This window comes from Myotis davidii, unplaced genomic scaffold (genome assembly GCF_000327345.1).
Source record: "Myotis davidii unplaced genomic scaffold, ASM32734v1 scaffold134, whole genome shotgun sequence".
Lineage (NCBI taxonomy): Eukaryota > Metazoa > Chordata > Mammalia > Chiroptera > Vespertilionidae > Myotis > Myotis davidii.
In genome coordinates, this window is record NW_006288853.1 from 3,249,762 (window position 1) to 3,265,070 (window position 15,309).

At 43.5% G+C, this 15,309-nt stretch overlaps 1 protein-coding gene across 1 annotated transcript; it reads left to right on the top strand.

Annotated features, from left to right (window-relative positions):
• Window positions 1–11,059: 11,059 nt before the first annotated feature.
• EIF4EBP2 (eukaryotic translation initiation factor 4E binding protein 2) lies at window positions 11,060–14,337 on the top strand (the record flags this gene model as incomplete). The annotated part of the gene is made up of 2 exons (XM_015562104.1): window positions 11,060–11,267; window positions 12,243–14,337. Coding segments are annotated over 2 exons (240 nt in total), but the record flags the coding sequence as incomplete, so codon positions are not given.
• Window positions 14,338–15,309: the final 972 nt, after the last annotated feature.

The window sequence follows — 15,309 nt, forward strand, 5'->3', positions numbered from 1 at the left end:
AACTCTGAGTTCTTCTTTTGGTTGCTTTGGATTTCTTTCTCTGGACAAGGATTTTACAGCTGAAATCATATAAGTTAAATGTGAGTGCTGGGTACTATCCTTGCATTATCTTATTTAATCTTTCTAACAATCTTATAAGGTAGATTTTCCTCATGTTATACCTAGATAAGCAGCCACGGTCCTTTAACTCAGGGCGTGTCCGCGCTGGGCCGCTGGCTGGGGCCAACTGGCCCGACCCAACCTGCCCCGCTCCACCAAAGCCCCGTGGGACCGCTTTCGGGAACCTTAACTTCGCGTTCTCTCGCGCTCGCAGCTCCATTGAGCGCGCGCCCACTCTGGAAACGTGGCTCTTCTTTGCAAAAAAAGAAAAGAAAGAGAAGCCCTTGTTCCCGCTTCGTGGCACTAGACCTAGTTTTCTCCCCCTTCTCCGACTCCTCCCGGGCGAACTCGCCTGCACTCGGCCTTGCACGCGTTCTGCATCGCCTCTGCCTCTTGCGTGTTGTGCATTTGTGCACATTCATACTTGGTTTTGGAGCTGTCTGCTAGGCCTTTAAAGAAAGGAAGTTGGGGAGAGGAATTCGCTCCCGGGACCCTGCGACGACTTGTTTGGCTGCTTTTAGAACTCCAGGAGTCGGCTGGAATGCGGCGTTTGGAAGCCTCGCCCAGCTTATCCTGCTTTGACAGCATTGTTTACTTTGCGGACGAGGCCCCACGGGCGGGGGGAGCCCCGGGTTGGAGGACAGAGTGATGATAAAGTAACGCTCGAGTGATAGCCGAGGGAAAGGAGGTGGCGGTGGTGGGGCGCTGGCAGCCGTCAGGGGGTAGGGTTTTGGCAGCGACGGGCTTGGGGATAGAATGAAGAGGCCGTGATTAAGGGGGCGCCCAGGTCCGTGGGATGGCTTGATTTTGAGGAAGGGACAGCGCAGAGGGAGGTTCCCGGGCATTGCTTTTTAAAGAGACGACCAGGAACTGTTTACAAGGAAGAACACTGGGGTAGAGGTGAAGCCCTGAATTGGTCAGGGGAAAAGGGAGCTCAAAGGTTGTGCGTCCCCTGACTGGGCTGCTCTCCAAAGGGAGGAGACTGGAAAGCGATCTTGAGGGACCTCACTGAAGGGGACGGTGCTTCATTTTTATTCATTTTTAACTTAGGAACGTTGCCTTCTTTTGGTGATGGGGTGCCTTGTCGCTAGAGGGTTGGGACAGTGCTGGCAGCCCCTGCGGCCTCCAGGATTGCTGGATGGTTCCCGGAGGCTGACCACTGGTGAGTGGTGCTGCACCCAAACCGGCTCAGTTAGGCCTTGGCGGTCCTTGAATTCGTTGCACAATAGAAGGGACCTTAGAGTAAGAAGACATCCTTGCCAACAAGGGATAAAAGTCTGGGAGAGAGTTCTGCAGAGGAATCTAGCCAGGCCCTAGCCGGGTGGGGGTGCGGTGGCTGGCTCAGAAGACTTTAAAATGACCTGGGCCAGAGAAGTTCATGCGTGGAGAGCTGAGTTTAAGGAAGTTTAAACTGCAAAGCAGTGGAGTTTCTTAGCGAGGTGGCCTTAGCTCCTTGGAGAAACCTCCCTCCTGATCTGATCAGTTTAAGGCCAGCCCCTGAACATGTTGAGACCTCGCTTTTTAATTGTGAAAGATTTTGGTGGAGCAGAATCTGCTCCAAACACTGTCGCCTGAAACTTGAACTGACAGATTTTAAGGAATGGGATATTGTTTTTCTGAGGTGATGGAAAGGAATTTATAATGTAGAGAGTTCTGTGGGGTCAGTAAATGCCTCTGCTTCAGCTCATGGCACACATAACCTAATTACTAAAATCTGCAGCATACCAAAAAATATTTTTTGCGGATCTGACCAAAAATAGATGTAATTTTGATTCATGCACACCGGATGGCTGTTGTCATTTTTATTTGACAATCTAAGGGAAAAGAGGTGAGCGCCCCTGACTAGTCAGGGATTGCATGTTTTAAAAATTCTTGTGGCACACGGTTGAAAAAATCACTGATATATAGTAATCATTATTCCCCTGAGGGAAAGGCACAGAGGGTCGTCCTTTTGGCATATTTCAAAGAGCCAAGCTACCGTGCTTTTAAAATAAAGGCATGGTCTTTAGGCTTTGCTTTAAAGATAGAATCCAGTCTAGTAGTTTGGATTAGTTCCTAAAATGCTTGGGACTATTCTGCCAAGAATACTGATTCATTTACCCAACACACTTTCTCAAATATCATTGAACCTGTCTCCAGATGGTCTCTACACACACAGTTGTTGTGTGTTTTCCAGACTTAAATACTTGTCATGTTAGCTCATCTATTATATTAAGCCTGTATTCATTGGTAGACACATCCTGATCTTTGGATTTTTAACACAAAGACTTACATAATGTGTTTAGAGGATATGGCACTGTTGTGATTGGATTTAGTCACTATTTTATAGCTGTTAATGCAGTGCAGGTGAGATGTTTAATGCTTATTGATTTAATTTCCCCTTTGGAAATTTTCTGCCCTCATGGTTTGTTCATTTCTCTTGTTACATTCCTCTGTCCACCCCAATACCCTCACCCCCCCCCCCCCCCCGCCCCCATGTAATTTTATTTCCCAGAACCAGGGTAAGACTGTTGTTTTTTGGTCTCCTCCAGACACCTGAATTAATGTGGTTAGGTATCTTGGAGGTGAATTTTGTGGGCCCATTGCAGTGCTTTGCACAAAGGAGGACTACAGACAAAAGTAGGAAAGGCAATCCTTGTTCTGAATGGTGTTAAAATATATACATTTTTAAATCCTCATCCAAGGGTATGTTTTTGTTGATTTTAGAGAGGGGAAGGGCAAGAGAGAGAGAGAGAGACAGACACATCAATGTTTTACATCGATCAGCTGCCTCCCTTATGCCATCCTGGGTATGTGCCCTGACCTGAATGGAACCCGTGACCTTTCAGTGCACAAGACACTGCTCCCACCAACGGAGCCACACTGGCCAGGGCTGAATGGTCTTACAATCTTGGTGGGTATTGAGGATGGAAATGGTTTTTAGTTCTAGAACTAAATACTTGTACAGAGTTAAGTGCTAACATATATTTCAGACTTGAAAACATTTAGAAAAATTAGCGTCAGTAGGCTTGTCCTGGAAGTCTATTTCCTGGGAAGGAAGGGGATTAGCATTTCCTGTCTCAGACTTGGAGACATATACATGTCCGAGCATTCCAGGATAACGGTGTTGATGCCCTAAATGATCAGACTGGGCAGGCACTTTCACAACATAGTGACCTTAACTATCTCCATCTCTCCCCTCTTGAGTTCTTTATTCATTGGTTTCTCAAAATTGCCTTCCTGTGGTTTGAGAAATGAGAGGTGGGTGAAAACACACTTGCTGTAATCTCTTAGATTTCTCATATTGCTTTTTCATTATTAGGGAAGAGAACAATTTTTGTTGAATAAATTATAAGAAAAAATGCCTTTGAATTTTATTTTATTTTGGTTCTTTGAGAAGCTACTTCTAGCCTCAGTGGAAGGTAAAGTTATTATTTGGCTTCACTCTCACAACACTGGTTAGCTGAGAGAAACTGAGGCCCTGAAAAATTAAGTAACTTGTTAGTGAATGCCATACTGTTAATTAATGGCAGTGGGTAGCCTCAAATTTAGTGTCCTATCCCTATCCCAGTTTTCTCCTCCTCCTATCATAAGATGCTTATTTTGCTGAAAAAGGAAGTTTTCAGACATTTAAAGACACTTTTCTACATTTGGAATGCTAGCTAATGCGATTTTTTCTGCTACCTTATTCCTTTTTACATTCTGAACTGTCTCCTTCAGGGAGGCTTGTGCTCTGGGGAATGAGCAGAAATATAGACACTTCTTTTAGCCTTCCTTTCTGCCTTTTTCCCTGCATAACAGCCTCATCAGCTGTGGAAAAATATGCTGTTGCCATAACAAGAGCACCAGAGGGGAACTAACTATGATGGCCTGAAATCATGTTCGTGCCTTTACTCTTTCTCTCTGCCAGAGCTGTTATTGGTTCACTGGGCCAGAATTACCTGAAGGCCATTGGAAGGGTCAGTAAACCAAGGAGAAGGCGGAAAGAAGGGGAAAGAATCTGTTCAGATTGTTAATAAAATAAGAGAATTTTGGGGGAGTCCTGAGTTTTAATCTGGTTTCTTAGGAGAGAGGAATAGAGCTGTGTGTAGATATGGGGAAGGAAGGGCAGTTTCTGGCTGTTGTAAAACTTCTAATTCAGTGACCTGGGGCTGAGTTTATTCTAGGCCAAAAACTTCTGAACAAGCAAATGAACTCTGGTTCTCTAGCTTTTGTTAATTTACGAAAGGGCTTTCATTATTACATGTGAGAAGTGCATGAAAAATATAATGAAAGGTGGCGATCACTTTGTCTTGTATTCAAGGAAGATGGCATTTACTTATCTCAGAGTAACACAATTTAACATGTGTTGCCACTCCATGGGAGAGTCAGCTTTAGTCTCATATTCATGAGCAGCCAAAGGATTTATTAAAGAAGATATACTTTATTTTTTTTATGTTGGGTGCATTTTTGCTGATGAGAAACTGAATTCTGAGCCTGGAGAAAGGAGTAAGCAAATCCTCATCCTGGAGGTACTCAGCAGTGCTTTAAGGCAGGTGCATTCTGGCAAGAGAAGACAGGGCTCTTCTTACAAGTAGGGGTTGCAGCGTGCAGGACAGACCTGTGCAAGGTGGAAATGTCTAATAGGAAGGATGAAAAGGGACGAATCTGTAAACTAGCTCTCCCAGGGGTTATTTAGCAAAGACTTTGAGGACTGGAGTCTTAGGGACAATTTTATAGTAGGGGGTATTGCATGGCTTACAGACACAAGTTAGTTCAGCTGGTTGTAGAAGAAGGGAGCCCGAGCAGGAGAATAGTTGCTTGGTAAAAATGGCAGAACTTTTTCAGGACTTCAGAAGAACAAATTAATATTTAAAAGATTTTTGTTGCTCCATTTATACTAGGACAAAAGTCAGTTGAGACTTTCAGTCATTCACCTGATTGAATAGATGAAGCCTAGGTTATCATTTTCAATTTTTTAAAAAAATATGGTTTTATTGATTTCACAGAGAGAAAGGGAGAGGTAGAGAGAGAATCATCGTTTGGATGCCTCCAGCATGCCCCCTACTGGGGATTGAGCTTGCAACCCAGGCATGTGCCCTGACAGGAATCGAACCCGTGACTTCCTGGTTCATAGGTTGATGTTCAACCATTGAGCCACATTAGCCAGGCTGGGTTTTTTGTGTTTTTTTTTTAATAAGACGTGCCTAAGAGGAGTGAACTTGGGAGGAAAGCACATTGTTGGAGTGAAAGCCAGACTTGAATCTGAGTACTCTCCCCATACCAATAGCAGTGATCCTTCATTAGTTATTAGCATTACAGACAGGCTGAGCCACAACATCTGTGAAATCTAGTCCAAAGAATGGATCCAGATTGCAGTTGGATCCCAACCAGCATTTCCTGCAGTTAGGGCCTGGCATTTTTTGTAGAGAAAATTTATTTCAAGGTGAATGTTCAAGCCTAAACAGAAGTGGACATACTTCGATTTACTTTATTTTGACCCAGATTTTCTGATGGTCAGGGCTGGATAGACTTAAAATCAGATGACATTTAAGATTAATTTGTGGTTCATACACCATTTTGGACCTGGTTCTAGGTGAAAAGATCATTTGTTTCTATTAATTTTTTGCAGCCAAGACTCAAGAGAACCAAGCCATACTTGCTTAGAGGACCTCACTTATTTATGTTGATTTCCAAACTCCTCTGTCACTGTGATCTCCACAAGTACTTTTACCTTCTCTGGATATTAGTTTCTTCACCTGTAAAATAACAGGCTTCCTGCATGCAGATGCTCTCTAAGGCCTCTTTTAAATTGGACCTTCTGAATAGGAGCATAGTCATTGTCAACTTCCTTTTCGGCCGAGGTATGTGTTCTGTTATGGCAGTGTCCTAAGTGATTAGGCAGGGAGCCATCCTTCGACCGTAATATCGTCGAAATCTTTGCTCCGGGAAGTTATTGAGACTTGGAGTTAGTCAAAAGACAGTAAGATTGGCTTTACAGAAACTGTGGATGTTTTCCATTTGCCACAATAATTTTGGTTGTACACCAAGTTAGTAGATCCCGAGTCTCCCATTGTTCTTTTGTTGATGTAAAAATTGTCCGTTTCTTGGTTTTATTAGCACGTTAGGAATTTCATGGTTGCACACACTGAAGTGGGCTGGCCACCATCAGCCTCCCTGGAGGATACTGAATTCGGCAGCTTTTAGTTTCCTCTGCGTTATCTGGCGTAGAGCTTGTAAGAGTCTTTTTCCTCCAGAGCCTCCATGAAGAACAGATGTTTAAAACTGAAGTTTGTTCAGAAATGTGCTTTAATCAATCAAACACAGACTTTTATCACCCTCCCAAGTTGAAGGAATTAAAAGCAGAGAAAACAACTTTCTTTGTAAGTCCTTTCTGTATTTTCACTTCTGATTTTCCCATATTGGGGGTTAGGGGAGGCCGAATTCCTTTCGTTAGAAGCACTTTGCTGCTTGTTCATCTTTATTTCTGATCTCTTGGTGGGCCCTTACATGAGGCACAGATGGAGAATTGTTGAGAATTCCTAATGGAATACTAGGGTTACTTGACAAGTGCTTTGTTTCTTTCTAATTCAATTTCTAGTTTTGAAGGATACCGTCCTTCCTCAAGGCCTTGGCTGCCTTAGCAGTGCCAGTCTGTTGTGTGTATGTTTATTTTTTAAAAAAATATATTTTATTGATTTTTTACAGAGAGGAAGGGAGAGAGATAGAGAGTTAGAAACATCGATGAGAGAGAAACATTGATCAGCCGCCTCCTGCACACCCCCTACTGGGGATGCGCCCGCAACCCAGGTACATGCCCTTGACCGGAATCGAACCTGGGACCTTTCAGTCCGCAGGCCGACGCTCTATCCACTGAGCCAAACCGGTTTCGGCGATAGTAAAATGTTTTAAATCCATATGAGAAAAATTTTCAACCAAAATAACTAAAATTATTCACTTTTTGAAACTTGCACTGTTTTCTGCTATCCAAAATGACTCATAATAGCCAAGTGCCTTTTTGAGTTACTGTAATTTTTATTTTTTTATGTCTTTCTTGATTTTTTAGAGAGAGAAGAAAGGAGAGGGAGAGAAAGAGAAACATCAATTGGCTGCTTCTGGTATGGTCTGGGACCGAACCCTAAACCTGGGCATGTGCCCTGACCAGGAATTGAGCCATGACTTCCAGGTTCATAGGTCAACATTCAACCACTGAGCCACATCGGCCAGGCCCTATTCACATAATTTTTAAAATGGTACATTTCTCTGTCATGTTAGAAGAAGTACAAATATTAGATAATTTATAAAATGTATAAGTAATCAGGCCTTGCCGAACTAGAAAACAAAACAAAAAACTGCCTCCACCACTTCCCCTTATCCGGTTGTGAAAAGCAGTGCTTCAGGGCAAATGATTGGTATAAACTGCTTGCCATACCATGTGCTGTTTACCTGTTATTTATATTAAGTAATATATCCTTCCATCCCTTTCACTTTAGGCAGCTCACTCCCGCTCTTGGAGATCATAGTGACTGTGAGGTAGACTGGAAAGAGGGTGGGACTGGGGGTCAGGAGACTATAGGGTCAGTTCAGACTGTGCCTCTGGTTAGCTCTGTGGCTTTAAGTCATTTTTCTGAGTCTCAGCATCATCCATTAAAAATGATCCCTCTTGTCCCTTCCCTCCCTCTCTCACTAATTATTTGATATTTCATCTATTCTTAAAGCACTGTTACCAGGGTTGTGGAAGAAGGATGATGCTGCGTTCTTAACTTTAATGAACGCATGAATGATTGGGGAACTTGAAAAAAAATACTGATTTCCAGGTTCTAATCCCAAAGATTTGAATTCAGTTGGAATGTTTTTTTAACAAGCATCCCAGAAGATTCTGATACAGATACCTTCAAAAATGCTGTCTTAGTAGGTTCCAAGTATGGCACAGTATTTTCCTTAGTAGTTTATTAAGGAGAGGCTGAGAGCCAGATATTTTATTTTCACTTTTTATAAACTATAAATATGATTGTGTGTGCAGTATAGTTGCAACAGAACTAGACAGTAAAAAAGAAAATTGATATCCTTTGGAGTTGGTTTGAAAGCCATAAAGGTGACTGATTTGTAGTATTATTGAGAAGATGGTATGTTTAGACCTTAATTTTGATTGTTAAAGCAAGGATGGAAGGAGTGGAGGGTAAAGTCTCTATTGGCCACACACTTCCTCACATAGTTTACTCTTTCTAGTCAAAAGGAAATTATTTACTAGCATTGGTATAACAGTGTCATGGTACTACCACGGCTCTTAATCCCAAGGAAATTATTGAGTTTGTAATTCATTTCCCAACTATTTAATGTTGGTATTACTTATTTAGATTAAATATTTTTTCTTTCTTTTTCTGGGAGAACTCCAGAATTTTTATTCCTCTTGCAGTAAATATCTTGCTTTTCCCCCCACTTGCTTCCTTATGTTTCAAGTAGATTGGTTAGCTGTATATTTGTTCTTCCGTTTCCCAGTATATAGCTTGTCACATGTTATTTGAGAAAATCTGCCTGAATCAAACTCTCCTTATTATAATATATTTTATTGATATTTTACAGAGAGGAAGGGAGAGGGATAGAGAGTTAGAGACATCGATGAGAGAGAAACATCGATCAGCTGCCCCCTGCACACTCCCCACTGGGGATATGCCTGCAACCAAGGTACATGCCCTTAACCGGAATCGAAAAAAAAATATTTGCCAGATCCATCCATGTTATCCCAAACCATAAGAGATCCCTCTTTTTTTTACAGCTGCACAGTATTCCATTGTGCAAATATCCCACAGCTTTTTTATGCATTCATCCACTGGTGGGCACTTGGTGGGGACAAGAAGAGATAAACCAAAGAACGGACATACTTACTAGAGGCCTGGTGCACGGGATTCATGCGCTGCAGGGGGGCGTGGCCTGCGGGGATCGGCCCACTGTGGGAGCACTGCTCATCCTGGTCAGCTGAGTGGCGCTCCCACTCTGGGAGCACACTGACCACCAGGGGGCAGCTCCTGTATTGAACATCTTCCCCCTGCTGGTCAGTGCACATCATAGCAACTGGTCAACCGGTTGTTCTGATCGTTCCGCCGTTCAGTTGCTGGGCTTTTATTATATAGGATAGGATGACAGTATTCTTTCTTTTTACATGGGAATCTAAAAGCATTTGCATTCTGCTTTTTGTAGTATTTACATTCTACCTCTTTAAACTGAGTGACTTTGCACACTTTTACTTTATATAATATTAGAGGCCTACTGCACGAAATTTGTGCATGGGTAGGGTCCCTATGCCTGGTCAGCGATCAAGACTGATCTGTGGAGTGACCAGCAGCATGATTGGGGTGCCCCTGCTGGCACCTGCCTTGGCTGGCCTGGCACCGCCTGCTCGCCGGCCCTGTCCCCCACCACTGCAGGTCACCTCCCTCTGTGGGCAACTGGTGGGGTGATTGGGGGCCCCCGCTGGCACCCACCTTGGCTGTCCTGAGGCCTCTGGGCTGGGGGCTGCTCCTGCGTTGAGCATCTGCCCCCTGGTGATCAGTGCATGTCGTAGCGACCTGTCATTCCACCAGTCGTTCAGTGGTTTAGTCAATTTACATATTAGGCTTTTATATAGGATTGCCTTCAACTGGATGCCTACACCTCCAAAGCAGGTTTTTCTTTCCTGGATTTAAGCCTAGTATGAGCAAGAAACCTCCACATGACTATACCCTTTGTTACTTGGGCAGGGATGGCTAGTATGCTGGGCTGCTGCTCCCCTTTCCATCTTATCCATTCAATAGACTTCACTCAAGGTCACCACATCTTTCCTCCTGAGCTTACTGTAGTTTTAGAATCAGCAGCAGAGCTCAGGCATCCACTACATTAGGTCAACATTAGGCACTTGTAAATGGACAGCAGCAGGTTTTTTTAACTGTTTATCAGGTAAAGTGCACTCTTCAGAACTATCTCTATATATAAAAGCCTAAGTGACCATTAGGACCAGAACGACCGGTTGCTATGATGTGCACTGACCATCAGTGCACTCCCACATCGGAACCGCTGCTCAGCCAGAAGCTGGGCTCATGGCTGGACAGCACAGCTACAGCGGTGCAAGCCTCTCCTGCCTCCATGGCAGTGCTACCAAGTGGCGCGGTGGCAACAGGACCGGAATGAACAGGAGTGATGCCCAGCCCTTGGCTCTGACTCCTTCCTGGCCGCCTGCTGCTTCCTGCACTGCTACATCCCCTGAGGGGTCCCGGATTGTGAGAGGGCGCAGGCCAGGCTGAGGGACCCCACCGGTACACACATCCATGCACCAGGCCTCTAATAATAAAATATTCTGGTAGCACTTAACTGGTAAGCAGACTGGTTTGTCAATTTCAGCTTCTGTACTATAATCCTGTCTGGAAAACTGTCTCTCTCAGTGCCTTTAACTTAAAGGTGGCCATCTATCTATTGGTTATTTTTTCACATACTTGTTTATAACTTTATTTAAAACTTTTTTTTGAAGATCTATGTAATGATTACGTCAGATATAAATAAGTCATGGCCCTGGCATACGGAATTCACAGTCTTTAGAGGTGCAAATAGATTAAACCAGAGTCCTATAATAGTTCATGTATATTGAGTAAGATGCGGGGGAAGAACATCTTAAAAAAAAAAAAAAAGCCCCGGCTGGGTAGCTCCGTTGGTTAGAACGGCAATCTGAGTTCAATCTGCAGTGAGGGCACATACAAGAATACAAGAAGCAACCAATGAAATGAATACATAAATAAATGGACCAGTAAAATTGATGTAAGCTTTGTAAAGGAAGTGATGTTGAAACTGAAGCTTGAAGGGTAAATAGGGAATTTCCCCAGCTGGAGAGAAGGAAAAGGCATTCCAGATAGCAGAGAGACCTGGGAAGTTCAAGCTAACCCCTGTAAAATCCTTAAGGGTTAGAATTAGTTGGGATTTAAAATAAATTCCTGGGTAGTATTATATGATGATAACCCCTTAATTTGTTTCAAACTCTGTCCAACGATGTTTTCCAGGAACCCGAATCATTTATGATCGAAAGTTTCTGTTGGATCGTCGAAATTCTCCCATGGCTCAGACCCCACCCTGCCATCTGCCCAATATCCCAGGAGTCACCAGCCCCAGCACCTTAATCGAAGACTCCAAAGTAGAAGTAAACAATTTGAACAACCTGAACAATCATGACAGAAAGCATGCAGTTGGTAAGAGAATGCTGGTATTGGGGTTCAAGAGGGTGACCCTAGAAATCTGTATGTCATCTATGGGTTGGAAAATGTTGATGCTTCAATTATAACTAATGGTCAATTAATTATATGTCTCTAAGTTCTCCCTCCCCACTACCCTCACCAAAGTTAATTGAAATGTTATGGAAACCCTAAGCTCCAAATAAGCATCAAATTTCATCTAGTGGGTGCAGAGGGAAAAAAAATCAGGGAACTTGGGCTCTATGCGACTAGGGAAAACACAAAACAAAACTGTTTAACCATTTCTAGACCATAAGCAGGTATAGACGCAAGCGTCGGATCTTTTTTAATTAAATTCAAAATATGTGGCAGTTAACTGGTTAAAAGTCCCCATTTCTAGCTTGTGGGGGAAAGCAATAGGTTTTTCCTCCCGTTTTCTAGGACTGCCTATAATATTTAAATAAACAGCCCCTACACACACACAGTTAGTAATGAGTCCTTGCTGTCTCTGGAAGCAGAAGAGGGAGGTTGAAACAGCCAGCTCCTGAAGTCCACCTCAGGTTGCACTCCGTGACCCTGTACATGAGCCAGCATTCCGCCTCCTCAAATTCCAAATGAGTTTTTAATGGACAAAGTGTCGATTCAAAGCGGGGCCAAAGTTCAAAACTTCCAGAAGAGTGTGCTGATGTGATAGATGGCAAGAAGCACCCCAGGATTCCTGTGTGGTCAACCTGTAGGTAAAGGGACACCGGGAAGGTTTTCATTTCCATCCTTTTCTCAAATGCTCCTTCCCATTGGTGATGTGATTGCCATTCTTTTTTTCTCCCCCAAGATTAAAAAGACCAGCCAAAGCAAAGCCGAATAATTGTTTTAAGGCAGCAGAAAATTGGACAGTTTGAATTAATTTTTTACCCTCGTGCAGAGGGAATGACAATGAAAGCTATTTTGCTTTTCCTTTTTGTGTAAGACTTTTCATCTTTTCATTCCAACTAGGGGATGATGCTCAGTTTGAGATGGACATCTAACTGTTCTGCAAGGATCAGAAGAATAGCAGCAACGCTGATACCTGTGTGTGTACCTGATTTGGCCAATAGGATCAACAATGAAAACACAGAAGAGGCAGTACCAGCAGTCCCCATTGCAGTGCCCCCTCCTCTTCCTCTGGGTGCCAAATGATGCGAAGATGAGCTTCATCTGACTATTTCCTCTTCCTGCTTCTGTTCCCTTTCCCACTTAGATTAGATTGAAGGCCCATGGTGTATTTCTGTAGAACTAAGCAGCCCACAAAGGAAAACAGTTGAATTCTGGCTTTCTTAGTCATTTTTGTATTGAGACACCCTCCTCCCCCCATTAAAAAAGAAAATCCAAAATCAGATATCAACCTACCAACAATTGCTGGCTTCCAGGAGAGTCTGGGCAAGTGTTACAGAGGTTTGCTGGGTTCAGCATTGTTCATGTTCTTATCCTGTGTCTCCTGCCTGTCTTCCACCCATGGTTCAGTGCTACAACAGTCTGGTTTGGGGTCTTCAAAACCAGAGGGAAATAAACAAGAAAAGAGCTGCTCTCTCTTGTCCCTTAAGGTGTGTGTCCCTGGGGCCAGCACAGGTTGTACAACTCTGGTAGCACTACCTGTGACACTGTTCTGAGGTCTGCTTCCCCTCCATCCTCTGGGAGGAATGCCTTCTGTCTTTGGTATAATAGTTTATCTTTCCATTCCTTTACTTAGCACATGTGTGCAAGCATTTTTAAACTCTACATGAGGGGGTCGTCAGTAACCAGCTGTTCTTTCCTCCTCTCCTATTCCTCCCTTCTTGCATCATGTTGCTTGTAGTCCTATTGTACTCTGAGCATCCACATGATTTCAGAGATAGAGCACTTTGGATGAGGCCTGATCATAGTACTTAAGCATGATTTTGGAAGAACCTTGGCTCATTTGAGTCACTAGTCTTAGTTGTCATTGTTTTTTTAATTCAATGAGCATTGTAATATCGCAGGCTGCAGTTTTTTGTATTTTTAAAGATGACTTCCAGAATGCTCTTAGAAAAACTAAATGTTTTTCCTTTGTGGACCTGCTTTATTTGGCTGCTGAGATAGATAAACATGGGCTTCAAAATGTGTTCCTCCCCATTTTCTTGCTTTCCCTTTGTACTCTGAATTTTCCCTTTCTTTCCCTTCCTCTCTCTCTCTCCTTCCTTTTCCTCTGCCAGGCCATGTTTCAAATATACATCAAAGATACCTCAGGTGTTGGTATCTGATAGTATCTGTTACTCCTCTTATCTGAGGAGTGACCTTTTATTTTTTAAGATGACTACAGACCTATTTTTAGATATGTTTTCAGTAAATTCTGAACAGCAACTTTTTAATTACATCTTCCAGTGTTAGGAAGGTGAGAAATGTCTGTAGGCAAGTCTGCTGTTCCATGTCACCATCCTTTGTCTCCTGCCGTCCCTTAGGAGCGCTCCCTTCCTCCTCCTAGTTTTGGGTGTGCATGCTTGGCGTTTGTAGTGGGTGGGTGGTAAAGCTGGACCGTTCTGCCTTGTGGGTTGTTCATGAAAGCCTCCTTCTTCTCCCTTACCCTTTGCTCTGTCATTCCCTCTGCTCCCTGGCCACCCCCCTGACTACTGACTGGCACAGTAATCCCAGGAGAGTGACTCAGTCCCTCTTAGAAAGACTAATGCCTCTGTCCCCTCATAGAAAGACAAGTAGCCTCTGATATCCTGGGAATTTCTGGTTGGATTTGGTGCCCTGAATCATCTATTGAGATCACAGCCCAGGGTGAGAGTAACAGGCCAGTTGGCTAAGAAAGAAAGCTGTTTGTTTTTCTTTTGAACTATGAAAAGACCCTGTGTGCAAATACATCTTAGACAAAAGAGGGAGCATGTCCAAGGAACTTTGTTCTGCTTTCTGCTATAAAATGTGAATAGTTCACAAAGTGAAACCTTTTGTGATGGTTGATATCTCAGGAATAAGCTGGACCTCCAAAGTTTGGAGATGCTTTCAGTCTCAGAAGCTGATGATCAGAAAAGTATTGTTTGTTTGTTTACTGTATCCCTGTTCCGATTTTAATTAAACTCCAGGTTTCGCTTTACATTCTCTTGGAAATCTCAAGTTACACTGTCATTTGCTTAAGAAGCTGGCTTAGGACGCCTTTGTCCCTGGAGCATGATTCTTTAGGAGTGAAGATTTCGTTCTTCACACCGTGGCCTTGGCGCCTGAGGAATCCAACTCCAACTACCGCTGGCTGGGCTGGCAGTGAGCAGAAGAGTGTCCCCTTCCTGACCTTATTGTTGCTCAGAAACCTCAGCCGCCTCTCCGAGCAGTGGGGAATGGAACTAAGACATGCCAGCTTGAGTGGTATAAGATACAGTTTTCCCCTTCGTTTGACAACTTGGGGGAGCTCTGTACGGGTCCCCTAATTAGAAGCCGTGTTTCTAGTATTCCTGGGAGTGTCAGCCGTATAGTACAGCCGCACCCAGTCCTTAGCCTCCTCTGCAAGGACTTCCTTACTGCTGGGCGAACTTCTTTCCTGGAGCCCACTGCCACTAGAAATACTTTGACTTCATTAATGGGTATCTTAAAGATGATTTCACAAGGCAACATAAAATTCCAACAGGTGACACCTTTGTGCCAAGCCTCCAAATCGTTTTCAGGGCAAGCAGGATCCAGTAGGTGGTTTACTTCTGGATGTTTGAAAGGAAACTCAGAGATAAATCCCTGAATGAACTATCCATCCTGACTTTTCCTTAGGGAGGGAACATCCTTAGGGTACCATTTGAGTGAAACGGTTCTTAAAATCTTAGTGATCATTTGTATTTTTCTTTTAAGAGGGAACCGTGTTTCTGTACTTCTGGTGACAGTTCATCTTAATGAGGATGACCTCTTTCTCCAAATTCCTGCAGGAGGTATGCATCGTCGTGGTTCTCCGTTCTTTTATGGTGCGGTTTCTTCAGCTCACCACTTCCTCATTCTGTGTAAGTACTTACCGAGTTCTTAGGACACAGAGCAGAGGAACTGGCTTCTGGGTATTAGGCTTCCAAGCCAAGCGTCTGTCCTTCCACTT